Source organism: Aquila chrysaetos, chromosome 9 (genome assembly GCF_900496995.4).
Source record: "Aquila chrysaetos chrysaetos chromosome 9, bAquChr1.4, whole genome shotgun sequence".
NCBI lineage: Eukaryota > Metazoa > Chordata > Aves > Accipitriformes > Accipitridae > Aquila > Aquila chrysaetos.
Window position 1 is genome coordinate 14,134,789 of NC_044012.1, and position 24,733 is coordinate 14,159,521.

Below are 24,733 nucleotides of genomic sequence, written 5' to 3' on the forward strand. Positions count from 1 at the left end.
CCTGTGCAGGTAACAGGCTACAATACAAAAGGAAGGACAAATGGAAGATGACATATTTCCTCCCATGTTTTCTGCAAACCACACAGTATGCAATTCAAGACATAATGTACTCTGTAAGTGATGAAACAGAAGTATCAGAGCAAAGCAGGTGATATGCTTACTAAGAGACCACGCTGAGGTATGGCTGAAGTTGAAATAGAAGCTTAAGTACTCCTAGATAGACATGGTCCACTGCTTCAAGTGTCAGCTATTTATTTACATAAATTTAGGCAGATTTTTTTCTTCCTCTTGTGAAAAGAATTGTTTTGTTTCTCTCCCTCAGAAGGAAGATGAGTGACCGAGAAATATTCACTGCCGTTGAGAAAAAGCAGCAGTGATGATGAGCTCGCCAGAGGACCCACAGTTCAAACCCAGGCAGGTTTCACTTTCGTGACCAGCCATTACTTGAAGGATTAGAGCTCTTGTGACATTAGACTCCACACGTACCTCTGCATTGAATAATTGTCCTTGAACAAGTTCATAGACATGAATGCCGGTATTAATTTAGGCGTGGTCTGACATTCAAATCTTTTTTTCCACCTGTCTTTTCCTTTCAGGTTATAAAAGACTCACCTTCCCATGCGCATGTGGAAGCTAAGGACTGTGCTCTCCAGTGTCTCACGCTCTGATGCACTTCCAGGCTTACAGCAACCACCTCCCCCAAGTTGTTCCGAAGAGCGGTTCTGCTTTTTGTGGGATGATTATGGATTATTCCCCAATCCACAGGACACTAGAGCTGGCATTAAGGGGATGAACATTCTTACAAAGATTTTATCACCTTTGGATCACCATGGTAGGTTTGCCCCAGTACAAGAGGGCTTTTATTACCACAATGTAGTAGCACGTATGAAACACAGATGTGTTTCAGTCTCACCTGGTGAGACGTGAGTGGCACAAATCCCTTGCTATTACTGGCAGTCCTAGAAAAAGCAAATTCTGACCATCTAAGAAATTAAAAATCCCTTCCTACCCTCCTTCTAGAAGAGGACTCAGGTACGAGGTGAGGCAATGGCACGTCCTGCTTTTGCTCCACAGCTTCTGCCGACAGAGTCCTGCTGGTGCTGTAGCTGTCACTTTACCATTTCCACAATTAAGGTCTTTTCTAAAATGCTACGCAAATGAAAGGATAAGAATCACAGTCAGACATTGAAATTTCAAAGTACTTCGCTAAATTAAGCTACAGAAGGTCATGTTTCTTTACTAAGTCATCCTATTACCTCACTTAAAAACCAAGCATTTCTAGAACAGAAAAATAACTGCTGTATTTACTGTAAAAAAGCCTTTTGCTTCATTAGAGGAAAGCTCACTTGGTAAGACAAGAGACACAATTATGTAATTTCAAAAATCTGAGTATTTTTTTTAAACAAATGTTGGAACCAGGTCTAGGGAATACAATATTCCAGGTTGATTTATTTTTATTTTCATTTTCCAGTGCTGATTAATCTTTTTTTCAAAGGGGCTTGGGGAAAACCAAAGCAACTTACCTTAAATGCTCCACATTGTCACACTGTCCATTAACTGCCCCGAGATAACTGGTGTTGCCACAGGAAAATGCAGCTATAGCTTGTGACGAGCTGTCAGCACATTCCGCTGTGGGGTTTGGCAAGACATGGGGGTGTGTAATAAATAACTGATTTAAATTTTATTTTGTTTGTGATGCACCTTTCCTCAATTCGCTGTGCTGTGACAAGGTAGGGAACAGACACAGCCGTGAAGCCTTCTCAGAGAGCTTCAGGACACAGGGAAAGGCACACGCATCTGTAAAAACTTTATTTCAAAATCTTTTTATTCAACTGTTATTCAGCAATATACAATACAGTTTATAAACAAATGTCTTACCTTGTTTCCAATCTTCCTTTAAAAATAAATATTATTGACAGTGAATATTAATTATGGTAAGATCTACCTTTTTAATTAAAATGTCTCCAAAAGAAATAATTTAATTAAAAAAAAAAAAAAAAAAAAGAAAAAGGAAATCCAAAAAACCTAAACACAATAATCTACTAAAAATATTTCCTTTCTTAGGAAGGGCTTTGACCCAACATCTTTACATATTGTCATAAAGATAACTGCTCAACAGTTCGTGCAAAATGAAGAGTCAGAGGAAAGGTTTAGAAAAGAAAAAATATTACATTAAAATAAAGAAATCATAAGTGCCATGCACAGAGCAGGGCTTTACACCATAGTCTGGAAACTAGATGCATTATTCTATGTGGTTTACTTTCTGTGGCATCCCCAAAAATATGTTTTTCCCCCCACGTAGAATTTATCATGCTTCTTTCAGTCTCTTTCTGTCCATCTTTAAAAGTGTAGGTATTTTTTTGTCAGGGGTTTGTTCTGTTTTTAAATAGGTTCCTTTTTGTTTGGCTGAGGAGGAGTGGAAGAAGTAGTCCGTCAGTGGTTTACTAATAAATGTATAAGCTTATGCAGTATTAACAGGGACATATATAGGAGTGGGTCTGTAGCATAAATAGGTCCTGTACCTAGAAAAGAAAGAGACAAGGGAGAGAAGGAGATTTTATTCTTTATCTTTTCCAATATAGAAGATTAAATGCAGAAGAGATATAGGAAGATTTATTTTTATCACTTCAGAGCCAGGGGTCAGAAGCTTAATTTTAATAGTAAAACAGCATCCTCAAGCTATCCAACTCAAATAGCCTTCTCTTCCCCCTCACAAATCTAACTCCACTTAGGTCATTTCATTATGCATTACTAATGGTATGCCTAAACTTGGCTTCAGCCAAGTTACCAGCAATTGAGATTTCTATAAATACACCTTAATCTGGTATATAGTTTCTTGAGAAATGACAGGTATCCACCACCCATTACTTTAAAGGGAAATGACAAATGCTGCGGCTGTACTCCTTGATTAACAGGACATGAACCCATTTCATTTGGAATGGGAACAGCAAGACCTTGACATCTTCTTTACCTTTTATAGGAAAGAGCAGAATTTTAAATTTAAAATGTGCACAGGAGCTATAGAAAAACAGAGGTCAGATGTGGAACACTTCTGTTACAGTCATTTCATCCAAACCCAGGGGAGGGCAAGACCGCTCCCGCTCCTATGAGGTAAGCTCATGTGGCATGATATAGGGCTGCAGGGGTAGTTATGTACGTGCCACCGTGGGAAAGCAGGTGCCTGCGACCTTATAGCTGTAGGAGGAGGACGCAGCTCTCCTTGGGCAGGGGCAGACACCAGCGCCTTTGCTCACAGTAAGAAATGGTATCTATGTCCATGCTGCAGCCAACAAGGCTGTCCCTGCCTCATATCCACTTAGACACTAAGATACTTGTTCAGTTTTTTAATTTTCTAGTTACCTGTGCCAAAAAGAGAGGAATGTACTGTGTGCCACCACGGTCCGGCCCCTCCCTCGGGTGGGAGGGCTGAGCCATGGGGCTGAGGTGCATTGGCCACGCTCTGCCAGGAGAGGAGGATACGCAGGCGTGCCGTGGGGCACGACTCCATCTCTGAAATGGGTCGCTGCTCTGCTGCCGGGCAAGGGTGAGAACAGCCCCTTCGTATGGAGAAGTTCTGCTGTCCCGGTGCAGCCTTCACCATTGCTGCAGGACAAGAGACCGCTGCCTTTCACTCCTCAAGCCCCTGCTAGCCCGTGCAATCAAGGCTGGGCTGGTCCGCAGCAGCAGCAGCTCTTTGGGTCCCAAGTGCCAACAGGTGACCCCTTTCCAAAGCCATGACATTCACTAGCGTGTGCAGTTGTCACCAACACTGCATCGTGACAATACAGGGCCGCACGCGTGTGACTGATGTCTCATATGGCCGTGGGGCACTTCCACAGGGGTGAATACAAAAGCAAGAGCCCAGTCGGAGCTTTGCCCTGCAGCTGGAGTGCATGGAGACGCCTGGGGAAAGGCTTCATCACTGCTGAACACCCTACATACAGGAGTAATCAATGCCCAAAATACTGACAGCCACCCAGAAAAGTGACTGGCAGAGCCACTTTGCAAAGCGTGAAAGCTTTAAAAAAAAAATAGTTTTTCATGTTCAGTATCTCTGAAAAAAGAATCAGGCCACTTCTATTTAGGAAACTCACTTCAGGCACCCTAATGCGAATACTTTAGTCCTGGTCTGTAGGAGATGTGAGTCTCTCTCAGCTGTGGCATGATCAAAGGAAATACCTCGAACAGTTTCTGAGTAAACCACTGCTCTTGGGCTCACTGTTCAGGCTGCCTCGTAACCTATATAGACCTCACCACCAAAGCTAGAGTATTATTATCCAATATCAAAAAATAGTTCATAGTAATGTGGTGTGCAATTGAGAAACTCAAGAAATGTCTCCATAGTGCTATCTCACAGACACCTAGACTGTGTGGAGATTATTTAGTTATTAAGGTTTTAATTAAATCCTTGCATGCACAAACACGTGGCTAAGGACCGCCTACATAGCAACAGCAAGACATTAAGATGAATTCAGGATTTTTCTTTTTAAAGCTGAAAAATCACTAACAAACGCAATTAACTCAGGTAACTAAAGGAGTAACTCGTTAAATTCTTGCCAAAAGACACTAGAAGTGTGTGCAGGAAAGCGCACAACAGCTGCTAAAGCTCAGGTTCCCGGCCAGCACGTGGGACAGATGATCACCAGCCCCAAACGTCCTTGCTGCTCTGAGGCAGCAACGCAGGAGCTCACAAGCTCAGACTTGCCTTCCCTGCCCCAGGAACCAGCCGGGGTGCAAGGAGGGTCTGCCCTGGAGACCTGCAGGCAGGATAAGCAACCCCCTTCCTGCGCTGAGAGGGTGAGGGCAGCGGGAGCCCTGCCTGTGCTGATGCCAGTCCTGCCAGACTTCCCAGCCTCTGCGCCAGCCTGGGAGCAAAGAAAGAGGGCTGTGACAGCCATTTTCCAGCCTCAGGGACCTCCCTCCTCCAGCAGATCCCGCCGTTCCCTTAAAAATAGACAGTCAATTCACAAATACATTATATCCTACAGTTTTAGCAAGCATAAAGCCCTAACAACAAATCTGTCTACACCAGCGAGAGAAAACAGCTTGCTGGCTGCGAAGGCTGAAGGTAAACCCCCATTTTGTGTCCGTCTCTGAGCCTGACATGCTATGTGTTATCTGAAGACTGACTGCTTAGTCACAAATTGCAGTCACTGGCACGACAGACCCATACTTCCAAGTCAGCACATCCCCATTTCCAAGCTGTCAGATGGCTCCTCTCAATTCTGGGACGTGGCAAACCTGCAAGAACGCCAGCCCAGGATCGTCCCCATGTGCTACTGCCATCCCCTGTACCCAGGGATGGCAAGGACAGCCCGGCAGCAGCCAACACCCCTGGCAGCTGCACGCAGCTCACAGGTGCCGAATTTGTGCCAAGTCCACACCTGCCCACCACTGCGGTGCATATCAGGCCTTGGGTATTTATTTATTATGCTCAAATAATAAGCAGTGAGGATATAGAATAAGAATGGGCAGTGAGAACCCATTTTTCCCTGCCAGGGCTGAACTTGTTCTTTCAATGAAGAGGACTCGAGTTTGAGGAGATGCTGCCAGTTACTCAAAAAGAAAGCTGCACTTTGTAAGAGGGGAATCCCCCCTGGAAACGCTGAGGAACTCAACCTGGAGAAACAGGCTCTTGTAGCTCAAGTGCTCTTACAACCATCATACTGAAGGGCTGCGAAGGACACCGGCTTAGGATTGTTTCTGTTTTGAATGGAAAGCAGTATCAGTCACAACTCCATGCTGTAGCTGTGTGCCTGCTTACCAAAATAATTCCTACACCAGTTTTACCTTTATGTGCTAGTTTTAGTTTAAAATCTCAACGCGGAACTGCAAATTAATGCAACAGTCCAAATTTTTTTGTCTTTTCCTCCTGTAGAAATTGCCATTGTTTTTAACCTACATTCTCCATCTTAATTTGACAGCAGAACGCCAGTTCAGAGTCTGTTAACAGAATCTCAGCAGTTAAATAAAACATATTTTTTAAAAATTCTTTGAAAGCAATTATTCTTACTGAACACCAACTACAAGCTGCTTTTTTTATACTGATCCAGCGCTACTCTGCTCTAAGACGGCAGGCAGTAGAAGCAGATACACGGACTTCAGAATTCTCCTCCCTCTGAACATAAGCAGACTGGAAATACCATTTCCAGTAAATTCTCCCTGTTTAGTTAACCTGAACCCTTTTCATTATAGGTAGTATTGTTTATAAACAAGCTGGAGTTAGTGTCCTCAATTCGGCTTTTACTGCAGTAGTGGAAGTCTTGACTTTTACTGAATAAATTGCTACATTTGTAGATGTAAACAAACAGCATGTGGTCTTGACCACTAAGGATCTGGACATGCGATTGACCCAGATTTGAGAACAGGCAGTTTCTATCCAGAGACTTTAAATCAGGAGTACACAGTTACTCACAAACTACAGACCCCTACAAGAAAACATTTCATTTATATTTTGAATATTCATTTGATATTATTGTAACCTTATTTATCACTACACAGATTTACAACTTTGCTTTTAAATTATTTATATGCATATAGCTAAAAGGGAAGGTCTACCACTAAGCAGAACAATAACAAATTGTTATGTTTGTGTATGGCGAATTGCTCTCTGGCATCACTCATCCTTCTTTTCGATTTACAACATAATAATGTTTTACTGTAGTTTTCTATTTAATAATTTGTTTTGTGCCAGCATTCATCAAAGTTTGACTTAAACAGTTCATCCAACTGAAAACAAACATTAATTAACCAAGTGACTTGGGACACATGGAAAAAAATGGGATGATTTTTTTTGCAAGCTGTATTTAACCAATGGCCAAAAACACAGTTTCCAGCAGTTTCCTATTTTTCTTCCTAGAAAGAATCTGAAAAGTTCCTTGATGTCCCTTTCTGAGATAGATAGTGCTAAAATGCAGTGGCCCATATAATAAAAAGCTGAAAGACATCAGTAGCCTATTTTCCTTGAAAGATGAAAGAACACCTAAATCTGACTGCCTATTCATGATGGAGCTGGGACTCCGGTTGGCAGTATCACGAGACATTTCTCTGTAATGGCTTTTATGCAGTGACCTGTTAGCCTCAGCCTGTTTCCTTACAGAACAATGTTCAATTAAAACTCTCAAACCTGGCATTTCATTAAGAGGTGAGGGATCAAACTGACCATATAGATTGATTTATTCTCTCCGTCCAGAAACTTTAGATTGTGCTTGAGACATATTCTTGGAGAAACTGCTCCTGCTATCTTGTATCTATGGAAAAAATAGGGGTTTATAGGGGTTGTTGGTCAAGGATCATTACATGCAATAACCTCCTAGATAAAACAAATTCTCTCTCACTGACACACATTTGGAGCACTTCCACTGAATTGAAGGGAATTTACCAAACTTCAGATCTAAGAGCTTCTTAGAAGTTTTTAATTAAAAAGACGCCATTACTAAAGTCACTATACACTTACTGAACTGAAGAGATAATAAGCTACACCACATTAGAATTACTTCGCAGTCTGAGACATGATCTTATAAGCTGCATATATCCTTCTTCCACTCTTAAATACTTACAGCACAATCCACACACTGCATTTTTGCTGTCGGGGTTTTTTTTAAGGCTTGTAACTGGTGCCTTAAACTTCATACTCCTCACCAAGTGCTAATTCTCCAGGATGTTGTGCAGAAGCGTACCCAGAGCCTGTGCTAACTTTAGCACACTCTCGCAGCTAAACCCTAGAGCACTGCATGTAACATGAGGTGCTCTTGTTAAAAGAATTATGTGATACTATGTAAATCTATGCAAAAATACTAAACTATGGGGTCCCCATTGCTCCTGGCTTTCAGCTGGCTGTGGATCATCATGCCTAGGCACAACTAGAAACAGCTCCTGAGCTGCCTTTTGGTGTTGCTAATTTTGGCAATGGTGACTTCCCACATATTTATAAGCAACTGCATGGGATCTGCTCACCACTGAACCTGCCTAGAAGGCACGATGACAAAATTAGTTTTCTACCCACTACACACTTTTATTTATGATTCGCTGAATTTTGGAACAGCTTTCCATAACTCATCTCAAAAAAATGCCTCATAGAAGTCAGCGCACATATTTATTTCTGCACAACCATGCACGTATAAGCTAGTAATCCTGCTTTCTTCCTTCATCCATGCCATCAAGGTTTTTAAGGTGAAGAGTAAGGTCTTCTCATGCAGCCGTGTGAAACTATCAGCACTGCCCTCCACATCATTCTTCTTGAAAATGCCCATGTTTCACTTTCCTTATCCACACCGTAGCCTCAAACTCCCCAGGAAACTGAAACCAGTTTTACTGGCCAGAAGATACTGGCCAGAGTTTTGTAAAAACTGTGTCATCATTTTAGGTCTTCTCAAATACACCTGAGTTTCACAGTTTGTCTACCTTCTCACTTAAGATACCCACTGCTACGTTCAGGCCTATATTTAGAAGTGAATTGCCAAAATACCGCGTAACACGGGTAACTGAAAGCCACTCCTATCCTGATTTTGGAAACTCAACAGGTTTTAGCATTTCAAATAAGATTTCATTTGCATTTGGAGTATTTAGCACTCCTGAAATGACCATGTCTGACTTGCCCATATCTATATCTATTTACATGCTGGGCTGAACTCATGTGACTGAACATAGAGGTGAGGTAGAATGTAAGGGGTGATAACGCTGCAGAGGCTGCATACAGGGCAACACAATGCAAATTTCCAGCACAGGTAGAAAAGTAAGTATGTGCATTTGAGGAAAATCCAATTCTTTGTAGCAGCCTGTTCTTAATTTTGATTGTTCTTGATGTGACATCTGAAAAAGCCCATCTAGGACAGAAGACTTTGGTGTTTTAGTGGTAAACCACTGCAGGGGTAGCAGGAAGGCATGGGAATTGCCGCATATTGAAAGGCATGACAGCGCTGTTAAGCAGACCAGCGGAACCTTGTTTTCTTGAGAAGCAGCATCTTCTAGCTCCCTGAGCATTTCAACTGACACGCTTAACCCCCCACTTTGAGAAAGGAAACTACAACATGGCTAACCACCCGTGAAGCCCCTGTTTTAGCATACGCTGTGAAAAATGGGTCATGTACACCATATAGTTATGGACAGATTAGAAAACAAAGAAATTGGATGGCAAGGAGAGGGAGGTGTAGTCATGCAAGGAAATGATGCAGAAGGAAAAGTTTGGTTCTGATACGCAGCTAAGAAAATAAAGAATCCTTCTGCAGTGTTGATTTTCTAAAGGACTGCAGTGCTTTGCTTGAAGTCAACCTGTGTGAGTGCCTGTGGGATAGGACAGATGTAGGAATTGGTAGAGGAGTTGGGTGTATGTTTCTTAAGGCACTTGCAATTATTGAGGTGGATTTCTGATCACATTAGAGCTCTTTTCAACTGAGACTCATTAATTGTTCTCAAAATGTTAGGACTGACAATCCCTTCCAAACATGCATATGGTACACAGATCAGTCAAGTGCTCAATTATCCTCTATGGAGGCTCTTCCCTTTTTCTCTTAGATCGTAAGGACATTATTTAGACATAAGCTACAGGATTAGATGGACAATTGATCTGATCCAGTTCGACACTTGCTGCAAGTCTGCGTTGCAAGACATTTTTCTATTAAACACAGCTACTGACAAACAGAAAGAGGGGTAGTTGAACTAGTGGATTTGATGAATATATGGACGTGCATATCAGATAGAGAGCAAGAAATAATTTTACCTTTATTAGAAATATTTCTACTTTTTAGGTTGCCAGAGAAATATGCAGTTTCATTGTCAATAGCCTGGTAGAAACTCACCTCCCACTAAAGTTACAAGAAGTAGGGACACACAATACAGGGAACAGTTGGTACGTTTTCCCTCAATATCCCCACCTCCCTTCTGTGGTAGCCAAAGATGTACAGAGCAGTCAGCAGTCTTATTGAAAGCCTCACTCCACGTCTTCCAAATGCTACATTTGACTATGAAAATTGCTGTATTGAGAGAAGGTGGTGCCCCTGGAAAGCCCAGCAGAGCAGCAGCTGAGCCGATTCACATGGAGCTGTGCCTCTGAGGGGCTGCTCTTGGGATCTGTCCTACACTGGAGACAGCCAAATAAACTGCTCAACCACTCCAAATACCCACTCTTCAGAGAAATTAAGGAAAAACTTCAAGAAAACACCAGCACATGCTTCAAGAAAACACCAAGACTAATTTATAACAAGCTCCAAAAGGAAACACTGCTACAGACAGTGTCAATGTAGAATAGAAATGTATCCTGAATACTTGAAAAGAGTCATTCATGCTATATAGATTATACAGCTTAAGTACTTTATATTGGGCTGCAATTAAATAGGCCAGTAACTTTCCTCTTTTGAGACCTGCAGCTGGTCTCTACTTTGTAGTACGTTCCCATAAACAGACTTCTGCTTTGGTATCTGTGAGATGATCTCTCCTCACCAACTATCTTACTAAAGAGATCCAAAACATGCAACTATGGATTTGTTTCTTTTCCAGAATTTTCTGCAGTTCCATGATCTAAAACTAACCTAACAAAACCAAGCACCATTAATTCACTCCTCGACTCTTGAATAATGAGAGAGACAAAATTCTTTGTAATGTGATTTGGTGGAAAACGAATTTTGAACTAAAACTTACAGAAAAATAACTAACTACATTAGTGGTAATTCAGGTGGTAAATAAGCATCCAGCCCTAGCCATCCTTCTTCAGTACTACTATGTGAGCAAGTCCACAGCATATTGATACACACAAATAGCAAAAAGCACAACTCAAACTCCCCAAACCATGAGGCAATGAAGAATACTGGTAGCGGGTTTCAGTTACTGAGTTTTGAGGTGAGTCTGGGCCACATTCTCAAGTTTTTCATTATAAGCAGGAGGACTAAAAAGCCACATTGCGAAGCACAGGCAAGCTAGATATGGTCACACAATTCCGTTAAGTCGACACTTCAGGAAAAGACTTGCAATAAGAGTCACACTGGACAGAATCACAGATTTACATTCTGTAATTGATACAAGCTGTAAATATTTGCAACCCAGAAACACAGAACAAGACACTGTAGTTCTCACTTCACTGTCTTTTAGAGTATTTTTGACTTGATCAGGATTAGAAGCAAGCTGCCAATGTAGTTGTAATTACCACTCCAATCAGAATTACTAAAGTTAAGCAGATCTGAGTGCAGATTATCTAAGGATTTTTTTGAAAAATAACCCTATCGTGTCCACACTTAAAGAATAGAGCTAAGTGCGTTATCGGAATACATAATGACACATGGAAAATGGCTGTATTGAGAGCATATGCCTGAAAAAAAGCAAAGCCTGTGATTTACACATAGAAGGGATCACCTTTTTGCTGTAAACAAACGGCGAGATTTTGGGAATGACCCACAAATACACAGACCCTCCAAACCTTTCCAATAATTGATATTTGCTAGATATTAGCTAACTAAAGACATTGCCATGCCCTAGATCTAAGGGAGGCCAAACTTTATGGAATAAGCCAGCAAGGGATTATTTGGAAAAACTGTGGACATGGGATATTCCTCAGTGCCCTCTTTACATGTGACATCTCCCGCTCCCTGGCGTGAGAGGGATTCAGATTAGAACACCGATTTTAAAATTTATAAAGTAGTAAAGTAGTTCTAATTATACCAGTTCAGTGAATTTTACACATGACCAATAAAATGACAGACGTAGAAGACTGTGTCCATTAGAGGACTTACTAACTGTGCTCTGCCCCATTTTGAAGTTAGCAGCCGCTCCTAGCACACGCAAGGCTGCTCTGCTTCCTAGCCACAGCCATGCAAATGCAGGGTAAGACCAGGTATTACGGCAACTACTTGACACCCTGCGTAAGCTTCGTTAGCACAGCTCCCTTCTCCAGCCGTGGCACAATGATCTGCGCGCTGCGATCACACCGACTTCTCCACAGAGCACAGTTGCTGCTCTGCCAAACTGTTCTTCTTTCCAGCTAATAAAATTGCCTCCCAACTGATAACAGCCTAGCAATATAAAATACTCGGTTGTTAACTGCTGTTGTGACAAATAATACCATTCTGCTGACAACCCCATTTTTTCCAATACAAACCTACTTGAACTGTTTATTATTGACATACGGGACTGCTCTGCCATTATCTAATTTTAAAAAACACATAGTAAACAGCAGTAGTGAACCTGCCAGCATTCTTACTGCTTTAGCAAAGCTAAATCAAAACCCAAACCAAACCCCTTTTATTACCAGCACAGTCCTGTCAGGCTGTGTTATGTAAAAAAGAAACACCTTCTTCACAGGACTACTGTAAGAGTCACTTCCTGGCAGATCCTACTTTATTTTTGCTTTCCAACTACAGAAACACCACTATTAATATCCTTCTCAAAACTAGTACCAGTAAGATTGTCTTGACGTTCTTTCTGCTATGACTGCTAAGTATACCACTTAAAGTATTAAGGACCTATACAATCCACAACACAGTTCAAGTGTTACTTTATACATCAGTAAAGCTGCATCAGTATAGCAGAGGTGGGGAATGCATAACAATTATCTGCCTCTTGTAAAATATACAAACTAAGGAAGCTGGTACTGTAAACTAAGACTCCATTTTGCAAAGTATCTATTGAAACCCTACATATAAGCAGTATATGTGTATTCCTGCCCCAAATGCTGTTTGTTCATGCAAAAAGACACACAGTTGCACTCAGCCTTCCCTCATACAGATTTCTAATTTTCACTCACTAATGAATCAATCTCATATAGAAATCTAGACCAGCATTAGGTATAGCTTCCACATTCATTAGAAAGACCTGGAACACCCCTTTCATTGTGTTCAGTAATATCTTTTTAAACATTTTTTCATCTATACCTTGAAGATCTTAAAGAAGTTCAAATAGTATTCAGATTTCTTCAAGGACACTGCACAGGCTTTAGTAGAATAGGTTAGTACATTTTTTTCTGTCCTCCGGGGAACAAGCAAGAACCGCTGAAAGGAGGTTACTCAAATAAATTGCATTTCCACAGTACAAAAACACCCTGGCACAGCTTGTTTCTGCCCTAGGTAATGAGGTGACACGGTACTGCAGTTCATGCTTTTGTCCAGTTTGAGAATTAATCCACATTACACACACACAAAAGAAGAAATTTGACCTCACTTGTCCCCAAAGCAGTCTAATTTGCCTAGATATTAAAGTGCTAGTGATGTGTATTTAATTAGAATTCTTTTTGCATGTTTATTATCCAGTGACATTTAGGAGGTCAGCCTGATAATTCATTTATGGCCTCTGTCTTGCTACTTTATTTAATGTAAAGGAAAATGTGATGTGACCCAGGTTGCATTTAACTACAAATAACAACAGAATGTCAGCTCATACATGGTCTCATAAAAAGCACAGGGGGAGTGAAGTAGACTCAGACGCTACCGAGTTGGAAAGGTAGGGAGCCTAAGCTGAACAGCAACATAGAGAGACTTTCCCTTCTCGCTCTTCCGTGTAACGTTCATCTATCAAAGATAAACGAGCTCCACGGGCTGTTTCTCAAACTAGCATGCAGAGTCATTCAAATTCTGACAAAGCCAAGAAAGCCCTAGACCCGAACCCTTACCCAAAGTTAATCCAAACTCAACCACAGCCACTCCAAACAAAGGCCCTCTAACCAGCCGCAGCTCGTTACACTCAAGAAAACAGTGTGTCCATCTACTTTCTTGTCTCTAAGCTGCAAAAAAGGACTTTTTGCTTCCCAGTGCACAACGGAGACCTAACAGGCTCCCACACGGTCTCCTGCCTCAAGGTAGGTTGCCACAGCTTGACTTAGTGCACGTACTGCTCTCACGAGCATCACCGCGAGCTGCACATGCACACAGACTGCAGAATTGGGACCTGGTCCTTTATTATCTCAGGCCGTGTAGCCCACAAGCAGCCTTCCTTCTGCCTCAGACATAAAAGGCTTTGTGGGGGGGAAGAGGGGGATAGGCGTGAAGTGAAGACTTATTTTCTTCCTTGCTGCGAGCACTTCATCTCTGCATAACACATGAGTCTCTCTGTGTCCTTCCTAGAGCACTCTAAGCATAATGAAGCACAGTTTCTTGTTTCACACTCCCATCTTTGTTTATTTTATTTAAAGCTTTCACTTCAGAGCTTTGAGGCTAGAGATCAAACAAATAAAAGGGAATTTGGAAGCTGCAATGTCTGATCAACATTCTGCTCAGAAGTTAAACTAAAAATTGCCCCCAAGCCAATACACAGGCACTCATTTTGGAGACTGTTTGGTAGGATATAATATGTCCAATTTGCCTCCCAGAAGGTCAGTATGAAGATCCTTGTTTATTACTTCACCTATCAGATGACAAAGTTAGTCTCGTGACTAAGGCACTGGACTTAAATTTCAGAGATCTGAAATTAAGTTTTCACATTTAATTTCACAGCTGCCGCACACTCAACAAAGCTGGTCATCGCTCTTCCTGCCATTTGTCCGTCTCACCCATTTGGACTACAAACTTTCTGGGACAGAGACACTGCATGTCTTGCTCAGTGATGCTCCTATATCCCCCCCACCTACCCAGTGAAAACTAGGAACACTTCCAAACACATTAACACTGTATGTGCCCTTTCGCTTGTTCACCCTGATTTTTTTCCTACAGCAAAAGATTCCATTTGTGTCTAAGTATTTAAACTGAAAGCTAAATATTATTTTAATTTAGAACCCTATGGACAACAACTCCCTCTCTGGTAGTATTAAAACCAATGATCTTACCAGCAGATCTTTGCCTCCTTGCAGCCCAAGTAACACGTTCTCAGTTTCCACTTCAGCCTACTTTACGGGCAGACAAGCGGTCATCTTTTTGACTCTCGTGAGACCGCAGCACTAAGTTTTTATGTGGTAGTTTAAACATTAAAGATAAAATTCTGTTTGAGTAGCTAATATTTCTGGCATATTGGGCAATGTTTCTGTTACACTGGATCTATTCCCTTATATACTATAATGCTGATCACAAATTTCTACCAAATACAACTTCAGATGACATGTCCAAAACTATGGATTTTCTGTTTATACCTGGTTTGTCGGATGAGACTCTATGCTCTTTACAGAATCTCACTGACAGACACATTTATTCTAATAAGTTCACATTTCAGTTCAACTAGAAGATGTAAAGAATCACATTTTTCCACAGTGCATGACTGGGACTCCACCTGAAATCAACAAGAGTCCTGCAGGCACATCTGAAAGCAGCATTTCATCTATAATCACATTTATTGGAATACAAGCACACAGAGGCCCTATCTAACTACACTGAACATACTGGGAAGATTGCTATTGCAAGGAAAACAGGATTAGAACACAATTCATGCAGGACACTGTGGCTAGTGCCATGCCATCAGCTTTTAGGCAGAGCTCTCCAGTGTATTAAATGAGGGTGTTTCTTAATCACTGATGGCAAATCCATTGTTTGAGCACATTTCTGCTTTTACACAGAGGAAATATCCCTGTGTACAATGAAAAGACTTACAAATGCTAAAGACTTTTGAGAGTAAATGTATTAGATGATTCAATTATTACACACAGGTTTGGTGCAAGTACTTATCTGTACGTGTGTTACAGAGCTCAAAATAGGATAATGAAGCATATGTATTATGCTACTATGCCGGTATGTAATTCATACAGCAACACACGGTTAGGTCCTGCAGTCTCACACACCTATGTGAACAAAGATTTAGTTTGATTTGATGGCCCTAGCGTGTGGAAAACCAGCTATGACACTGCCTTGAGGGCGTGGACTCAAAACAGGGCTTCTAGTTTCCAGAGGTAAAAAAAGAGGAAAAAATAAAAAAAGTATTTCCTATAAAGAGACTGCATTATTTACAGTGAAAAATAATTACTGTACCTATATTAGCTCTAAACAACACCACTTCAACATACAAATGGGAAACTCTGAAGCTCAAGGATGTTGTTTTCTTTTAAGGTATTTTGAAGAAAGTTTAGTGCTTATCCGACCCAAGTGACAGCACTGGAGACCCAAGTCTTCAATTTCCTCACAAAAGCAGGTGATATCCCTGCAAGTTCTCATCACACTGACCTCCACGTTAGTTTTTATCCACATGCCTTTATTCTGGGTAGGGAGCAGCACTTCATGTCTAGGGGAGATAAATCCATTTCTTGCCTCTACACCAAGCTGTCTCTCTCTGCTTCAAACCAAGTGCCTGGCCCAGATAGTCTTTCTAAAACACACCGGTGATCGGGACTGGAACAGCAACCAGCAATCTGCTTCACAAAAGCAACCAAAGAGACTTCTCGTGGTAACAAGCCTCAGACAGTTCTGGTCCAGAACGCACCTGAATCAGGAACTTCGAGGGCCAAGTCTTTCAGCTGCTAACCTCCTGAGCCACGCTGTGGCTGATGGTTTATTGATAAGCAATTACAAGCAGCTCCAACCTGCCACAGGTATGGAAATTACAATAAACCCAGTAGAAGCCTGTAATTCAGGTGGTCTTGGTTCAAGCAGAGTAAAGACATTATTTTTACAGAGGACCATACCAAAATACAAAATCAGTTGCCTCCCTTGTATGGAGACAAAAGCAGCTGCTGGTTTACACCTTATTAAGTCAGTACTATGAACAAGAACAGGAGTCCTGTGCTCTCTACGCTGACTTCAGCCTTCTCCCAGCACGGAAACTGCCACGGAGTGGCACTGTTCACAGATACTAGTGTGCACAGGAGAGATGTCACAGCAGGAAATTTTGGTTTAGCCTATTTTGTAGCCCTGTTAGCATCAGTCTCCATCTGGAGATCCCCACAAAGTATTTTTCTGCATTCCACTACCTTTTTCACTGATTTAAATCATTCCATTATCTCCACTGCTGGCCACAACGCTTATAGTTTATTTTCAGAATTTAATCCAGCCTAGAAATGATGCAGCAGTGCCACATCCCCGAACCACAGACATGTACAAAATCAGGATAGACAGCAGTTTAGATGATCTGGGCAGGGGGTCTTGCCCTAACAGACATATGTGACATGCTGTCTTGGCGGCACACACTCACATCCATCTGTTGAGATGGAACTGAGCCCATTGCACTTCCATCGTCCTGTTTTTAGTTCAGATGCACTACATAAGCTCTGGGTTCAGTAGGCAGGGCACACAGTGCTGCGAATCCTAAACCTAACTTCCATTGTCAGCGTGGAAAGTGTTGCAAGAATTCTCACTGTGGGGAGTGGAAAGAGGAAACACGAAAACAACCGCCAGCCCTGGGCTCCTAGGAGGAAAGCAGATCTTTCCAATAGGAAAACAACAGATCGTGAGCCTCACAGTATTCAGTTTAATTTCTTGCGGTTTTTATATGCCCACAGGCACCTGTAGTTAGACCTCAGGAATTACCACTTTGTCTTCCACTAGACACCAATGAACAGCCAGCTTAGTCTGAAGAATGGTAAGGAGTAAAACCTAGTTTTCACATATATTTCTACATCAGGAAGAAACTAAACTGTTCAAAAAACAGTGAAAGGTAGTAGTCAGAGAAAGCACAGCACCTGTAAAGCACCAGCAGGTCACAGTGACCTACATACAACTGATTTCCATTACTGTGAGCCAAAACCTGCAACAGTTTGCCCTGAGAGCGTGAAGAGGTATCAGGAAGAAATGTGAACGTTCCTGCGTGAGGATTATGAACCTGCGGCAGAAGAGACTCAGCAGAGAGGGGAGCTCAGGGCTTTCCCTGCACAGTCAGTGGCATAAAATTGTTTCCCTTCTTCCACAGATAACTTGGCAGGGACATTTGTTCAACCTTAGTTAAGTGACAGTGGCCGAGAGGGGAGCTAAAGCCCAGTCAGAGCAGCACCACACCTCTGAAGCTTCAAATACCTTTGCAATCCACATTTAAGACTCTGTTCTTTGCTGCTGTCATTAGCGTAAATAAAAGTTTACAATGGCCTTCTCCGGCTAGCCGTAATATGGTAATGTGGCATTATTAACTTAATACGGTATTAACTGATAGACAATCGGTATTAGCACAACGTTTACGTTTGCAAACCGTTCCAGAGCGCAGCATCTCCAGCTCTTATCCTGCCAGCAACTCAAACGTGGAGCTCATCACACAGCAGTTGACATTTCCCTTCCGAACCTGTCACCCGCTCCGCACGGGCCCCGTGCCTGCCCCGGCCGACCAGCCCCCGTCACCGCTCGCCGATTTCAGTTCTCTGCAGAACAGCCACGGCGTTTCGCTCACTTGAGGCCGCAGCTGCTATTTAAAACACCCCGTCCGAAACGCTGCAAGGGGGCCTCCGAAAGCGGGGCCTCCCGCAGCACCTACCCAAAGGAAGCCGGTCCCCGTCTTGCCCTCAGACCCACCGCCCCCGGCTTCTGGGCTCCTTTGAGCGCATTTGCTTCCCGACTCGGGTGCAATTACTTAGCCCGAGCGCTCGTCCCAGCGCCGCTCCCGGCCGCGACGAGGGGGTAGAGGGTGCCCCGGAAAACGCGCGGCGGGAGGGGAGAGAGGCGGGCGGGGGAGAGGGGGCGCGCCGCCGCGAAGCGCAGAAAAGACCTGAGGGGGAGGAGGGCGGAGGACCGGGGGAGGAGGAGAGGCGAGGAGGCGGAGGAGGAAGACGAGGCGAGGGGTGGTGGCGGCCCCACCGCCGGGGGGCGGCGGCGGGGGGGGGGGGGCGGGGGGCGCTGGGGGCAGGCGGCGGCGTGGGCCGGGCGGCGGTGCCGTGGCGGCGCGGGGCCGCGCCGCTCTGGATGTGCGAGACCGCCTCGGCCGCCTGCACGTCGGGCGGCGCGAAGCGGGAGAGGACGCGCAGCAGCGCCTGGGCCTTGTGCTCCTGCGTCTCGTCGTCGCTGTAGTCCGCCACGCGGCACTGGTAGACGCCCTCGTCCTGCCGCCGCACGCCCGAGAGCCGCAGCCGGTGCGAGATGTCGTTGCCCTGGACGCGGACCGTCTGCAAGAGAGCGCACCGCCGGGCGCCGCCTCAGCAGCGGCCGCCGGCCCCGCCGCCTTCCCCTTCCCCTCCCTTCCCCAGCGGCGCCCCGCTCTCCCCGGAGCGGCCCCGGCGGAGCTCGCTCCCGCCCCAGGTACGCGTCTTTTGCTGTCCAGAACACCGCGCCTGGGCCAATGCCCCCCGCGAGCCGAGCGCACCGGACGTTTAAGCCCAGCACCTCGCGGCTACGGCCTCCCTTCGGGCTCCCAAGGCGCCATCCAGAATGAGCCCCTGCCCCCCATCGCTGCCCCGCCACCACGCACCCGCCCGGGGGTCCTCTCTCCCCTCTCCCCCTGCCCAGTCCCGCCCGGAGCCCCCGCAGCGCTCCGCCCGAACCGCCCCGAACCCGACCCTCGGGGAAAGCCCGGCACCCCGGGGGGAGCCCCGCGCCCGCTGCAGAGGGCCGAGCCCCGCCGGGTGTAGTGCCGCCCAGCGGGGACCGAGGAGGGCTGGGGCGGAGGCAGTCCCGGGCCCGCATCGACGGGAAAGGGGCTCGTTTCTTGCAGGACAGGGAGAGAAGGGGGTCGCCGCGGGCGACCGGGCTTTGCAGAGGGCAGAGAAAAAAGCAATCTTCTCTCCTGGTCTGGCCCACAGTCCTTTTCAAACGCGGCTAAGGAAGGGCTGTAAGGCAAGCATCACCTCCTCTCGATTTGTGAGGAATGAGACGTGACTGCTAAACCAGCAACAGATGGTAACGTTTCGACCAAACGACAACACACCGAGGAGGGGAAACGTGCCACGCTCCCGCCGTGCTGCAGGAGCGGGGCTGCCAGCGAGCCCAGCTGCGTTCATGTGGCAGGAAAGGAGGGGGGCATGCAGTAAATCCCACGTGTGCGGGAGGAGGGGTGCACACCACCCAGCTCGAGCTGCACTTACGCTGATTTTGGTTGCATCCTTATTTGTTACCTAAAAGAACAGAAAAAAGGGAGATTAGACTCAGCTCTGCCAGCACACAACAAGATGCTCATATTCCCACCCCAGTGCAAGGACAGGATAGGGACAGATGCAACTTTCTCCGCCTGCCGTTCACACAGCCGGGGGTGGGGGTGTTCCCCAGGCAATGGGGAACGCAGCAAACCAGTGCTCAGCCCCGGGGACTGTTTTGGTGAAGCTCCTGTGGTGCCCACAGAAGCGCTGCCTTTACCAAGGGTGGGAACAGCAGCCAAAGAAATGCTTGTTGCATGCTGTGCTGCTCACAGTCACTGACAAACATCGGGGAAGACACTTTACCAGCAGCATTAGCACAGCGGTGAAGTGCTTGGGCAGGATGGATCCCACACTGCTCAGAGCAGAGCTTCGGTCCTGAAACATCCTGGGAGCAGGTATCGCTCAGCAGGTTTCGCACTTGGTTATTTTTTTGTCTCCAGCCAACTACTGTAAACCTAAGCGATGCCTCAGAGCTCACTGATGCGCCTCCCAGGGCATCATTCTCCAGGCATGCCCTGTCATCATTTATTGTAAAAGCAACTCACGGTTTTTATATAAGGTTAAAGAAGACATTTAAATCCAAGCGATTTATTTCCCCGTCTGACAACTGACTTACACTTTCCCCAGCTAGGCGGCATCGCATTAGCTCAGTGTCTATATGCTTTGCATCTCTATTTGAGCTCTGCAGGAAAACAAGCGTGCCACAGAGAGGGGAGCTGGCACAGGCACAGAGGCTGCCGCGGGGCACCCTGCCGGTGCAGGGGATGGGGGGCTGGAGAGGATGACGTGCCCCGCGCAGTAAGGCAACACGGCCTGGAAGTCCTGCTTTACCCGGCTCCTCGTACAGCCCCGTTCGGCACCAGCAAGGTGTCTTGCACCGGGGGGGGGGAGGCTGCAGAATGAACTGGCTTATGTTGGGGAAATGCAGCTGAAAAATTTAGACTAGAGCCTACCCTTGTGCCAGGCGGCTTGCTAGGGGGAGGGGAAAGGACACGCAAGATTTGTCTGCTTCATGCATTTTAATTACTATATCCGACTGTCTGAAAATGTCTTGCTGAGCTCCAGATATGGACATAGGTGTGTACACGCACCCCAAGAAACTGCATGCATTTGTATATGCAGATTGATACGTACTTAATGTACCAACAGAGAAAGGTGTATCCCTCATGCCTTTCTCTATCAGTGAGCAGAGGCTCGCCCACGTTTTACAACAATTCCTAGCTCAGCCCACAGCAGCACTGGTTTTTGCTTGTCCCCACTTCATACTACAGCTATTTTTGACTGCCTCCCTTGGGTCCTCATTGCTGATTTTGCAGCGGGACATTTTTCATTTTCTATTTACGATCCTTAAAGCACTGACTTTTTTTCCTGAGGTGAAGTCCCCCACGGTGCATGCCCTGTCCTCCTCCATCCCAGGGAGGGCCTGGGGATGCCGGTGCTTCCAACGGCTCGCTGGCACGGGGTGGAGGAACCACTCTCCTCTCTGGGACTGCTGAGTTTATTCTGATCACCCTCCGAGCATGTTGCACTCTATGAAGAGATACATCTCCATAGCACTGTATTACCTTGCTCCTGCTGCCGGGTACACTGATGGCTAATTCGTGTGCAAGTTCTCTGGCTGGTTCTTTAAGGTACCACCACTGGATTTCCAAGGAGTAAGAGGTGGATCCGCTGGCTCGGAAAGCACAAGGCATCTCAATATCATCTCCCTCCCTAACAGTCACATCTTTGGGAACTTCAGTAAAGGTAGCTGGGAGGGGAAGATAGAGTTACAAGGGCTGGTTAACGGGAGAGATTAAAAGACAAGATCAGTCCTTTTCAGGGTAACGTGAGCCGCTTCAGCTCAAGGGCTAAGCGCTGTCCGAGACACGGGTTTCCTGTAGTGCGGTGACCGCAGGATAAGCGGAGCATCCAGGACTGCGCACCCGGGGCAGGGCCGAGCCGGTCCCCGCCACCCTGCAGCCCGGGGCCGCGGCCCCAGCAGAAAGTTCGAAGAGGCCCTTAAAGCCCCTCGTCCTCCCGAGAAAGCCCTCGGCCGGACAGAGGGGCACCAGGGTCCCGCTGCCCCCCCCCCCCCAGATGCGGCGCGGGGACCGTCCCGGGCTGCGCGCCCGCTGCGCGCCGCTCCGCGCCGGTGGCTGCGAGGCGCCGAGCCCGCGCTGCCGGCAGCTGCGGCCGCAACAGTGCCACCTTGTTCTGCAAAAAGCCCCCCCCCGGGCAGCGCTCCCTGCCCCCAGCCGGCAGCACTTCCACAGGAAAAAGCGGCGGGGAGGCCGGGACTCGGAGCGATCGCCGGCAGGAGCGAAGAGGCTGGGGCTCAGCTGCGGGCGGGGCGGCGAGCCCCCGCCGGCACCGGAGCCCCGCCGGCTCCCGCCAGCAAGTTCGGTCCGGAGAGGCGGCTCGCCGCGGGAAGAGGCCGAAGTTTCCTACTCACCGGTGACGATGAAGAGAAGAGGCGCGTTGAACATCAGGTAACAGAGGGTGCAGAAGAGCCCCCGATTTTCCATCGCATCTATGTGGGCTGCGGGCGGGGGCCGGGCTCGGGGCGCAGCCGGGCACGCCTCAATCCATCGCACGCCGCGGGGCCGGGTCAGGGCTCCTTCCCAAAAAGCCAAAGCCACCCGACTAGCCTCGGTTTGTGGGGAAGCAAATATAAAATCCACAGCCGGCTGCTCAGACTCGCTCGCAGGTGGAAGCGACGTTTCTGGGAATGAAGCGATAAATCTCGTCCCGCTTCTTCGGTGCTCCGCCGCGAGCGGGATTCAACTGCCCTGTGCTGAGTGGGGGCTCCCGCTGTCCGCCAGCGAGGAACCGACGCCGGGCTCCCCTCGGAGACCCATCACACTGACAAGCCTGCTCTCGGAGCTCGCAGGAAGGGCCGGCGAGGCGGCAGGGACGAGCCTCCTCTCTCCCCGCGCCTGGGGAGCGCCCGGCGTGTTCCCGTCGCGGCCCGGGCTCAGCCCCTGCACGGGCGGCGGCACGGAGGAGGCGCGCCGGCACGACCCAGCCCGCCTCGCCTCGCCTCGCCTCTCCCCTCCCCGGCGACGAGCGGCCCGACCGCAGCTGCACCCGCGGGCCCGGCCCCCGCCTCCGCGGCCGCGCACCGCTCCGCCCCCAGCGGGAGGCCCCGCCTGCCGCCCGCCCGACCGGCCGCAGCGCGCCGCGGCCCCTCGCCTCCGCGCCCGCTGTCCGCTCGCCATCATCCGCCTCCGGCACGGAGCTTGTCTGTACAACTTGGTCTCGGCGGCGCTCCGTACGTGCGCCTCCCGCTCCTCTCAAGATCCCAGACGCGCTCTAGAAGGAACTGCGAAGTACTCGACTGAAGAGCAATAACCGGACTGCTTTTTTGCTGGCGTCCTCATCCGAGCCTGGGTCTCCTCTTGGGGTGCGTGCCCAGAGCTGATGGTTCAGTTGCCGTCAGGCTCCCAAACTCTGTTTATTACTTGTTAAAATACATTAAGGAAAAGAAAAAACCGCAACAACGAAACAACTGCCGTTGGTTTAGAATACAGTATCATAAAAAGAAAATGTGTCTGTGGATCGGCTGTTTCTCAGGCAAATGTCCCAATTAAAAAATGGAAGCGCTCAAAAGTCAAGTCAGAAAAGTCATTACAGTGAGTTACAGTCACAAGCAGAGTTTCATTTGTGCAGTAAGTAATGTGAGGGAGCTGCATTTTAATAAATTGGAGGTGCCTTTCTAAAATCTTTGCCTTTTTTTTTTCTGAAATTCCATTAAAAGTCACCATTTTATTCAGGCACAACTTCATTCAATCACTGGGATGGCATGGGAAGTGTATTTTATGATCCACAGAGAATTTCCCTTATATTTTTAATGGTTTCATTCTGTACCAGAATGCAAAGGCGGATGCATGAAGATTTCTATGGAACAAATTATTTAGAAGCATTCACTTTTTGAATAACTAAACCGGACCAACTTTTAAATGCGTGGTAGTATCTAGCTTCCTAGCTACCTCCCTGTCTGGCCAGACTGCTAGAGGCTTAAGTGGTTGGGCCCTGCCAGCTGCTGGCTCCCTGCTAGGAAAACCCACCCCGCATGGTTTCCACCAGGAAGTTTCAGTAAAATTCAGGCGATCCTGAAGAATACTGCAACCGCATCAAATAGATATTTCCTGTTGGAATTTTTTTTCTTCGGAGCATTTTCTGCCATTCCTACTGATCATATCATGATTTAAATCCTGTGACAGTCCTCTGGCGGGTCCATGACAACTTGCCTGAAGAGCAACACCTTTGCCTTTCTCCATAGTCTTTACTGGGAGCCTAAATCCTGCCAGCCTGAATCCTGCCAGCAGGCACAGCCCCGTTCCCCGGGCATGTGGAGTCAGTCCCCACCAATCATAAAAGCTTTTATTGTGATAACTATTAAACACCATTTAATCAAGTAGTCTAATAATCACTTAGGCTTTGCTTTTCCACCCCAAAGCTCAGCACACTTCATGCAGTAAGTAAGCATCATTATTTCTTTTCACATATGGCCTTAAGCCACGTAGCACTGCAGAGAGTTTTATGGCCACCTTGCCCGAGTCCCCGTGTGGTGCTTCACCTACCAGGCCGCGTGAAGGCAGGGAAAGGCAATCATGACAGACGTACCTGAGGAAGTAAATCCAGCAGCCACTCCACTCAGCAGCAGAAGTCTTTCATTCAAATCCCAAGAATGGGTTAGCTGGGTCCTCTGCTAGTGAGGCAATTCCACAACTTTGTGGCCTCTGCAGCAGGATTGATTAGAAAACTCCTAATGGATAAAGAGAATCAAAACAGAAGTAATTTTTATATCAAATTACTAGTGACAAATCATATTTGAAAAACTTTTACTTAAGTTTTTATTAAAATTGA

At 46.5% G+C, this 24,733-nt stretch overlaps 1 protein-coding gene across 1 annotated transcript; it reads right to left on the reverse strand.

Annotated features, from left to right (window-relative positions):
- Positions 1-1,796: 1,796 nt before the first annotated feature.
- On the reverse strand, positions 1,797-23,721 carry VSTM2B (V-set and transmembrane domain containing 2B). The gene is given in 7 exon segments (XM_030025344.2): positions 1,797-2,588; positions 18,388-18,916; positions 19,832-19,861; positions 21,448-21,632; positions 22,317-22,398; positions 22,401-22,507; positions 22,650-23,721. Coding segments are annotated over 7 exon segments (1,524 nt in total). The 5' UTR covers positions 23,086-23,721; the 3' UTR covers positions 1,797-2,433.
- Between the last annotated feature and the right edge of the window lie 1,012 nt (positions 23,722-24,733).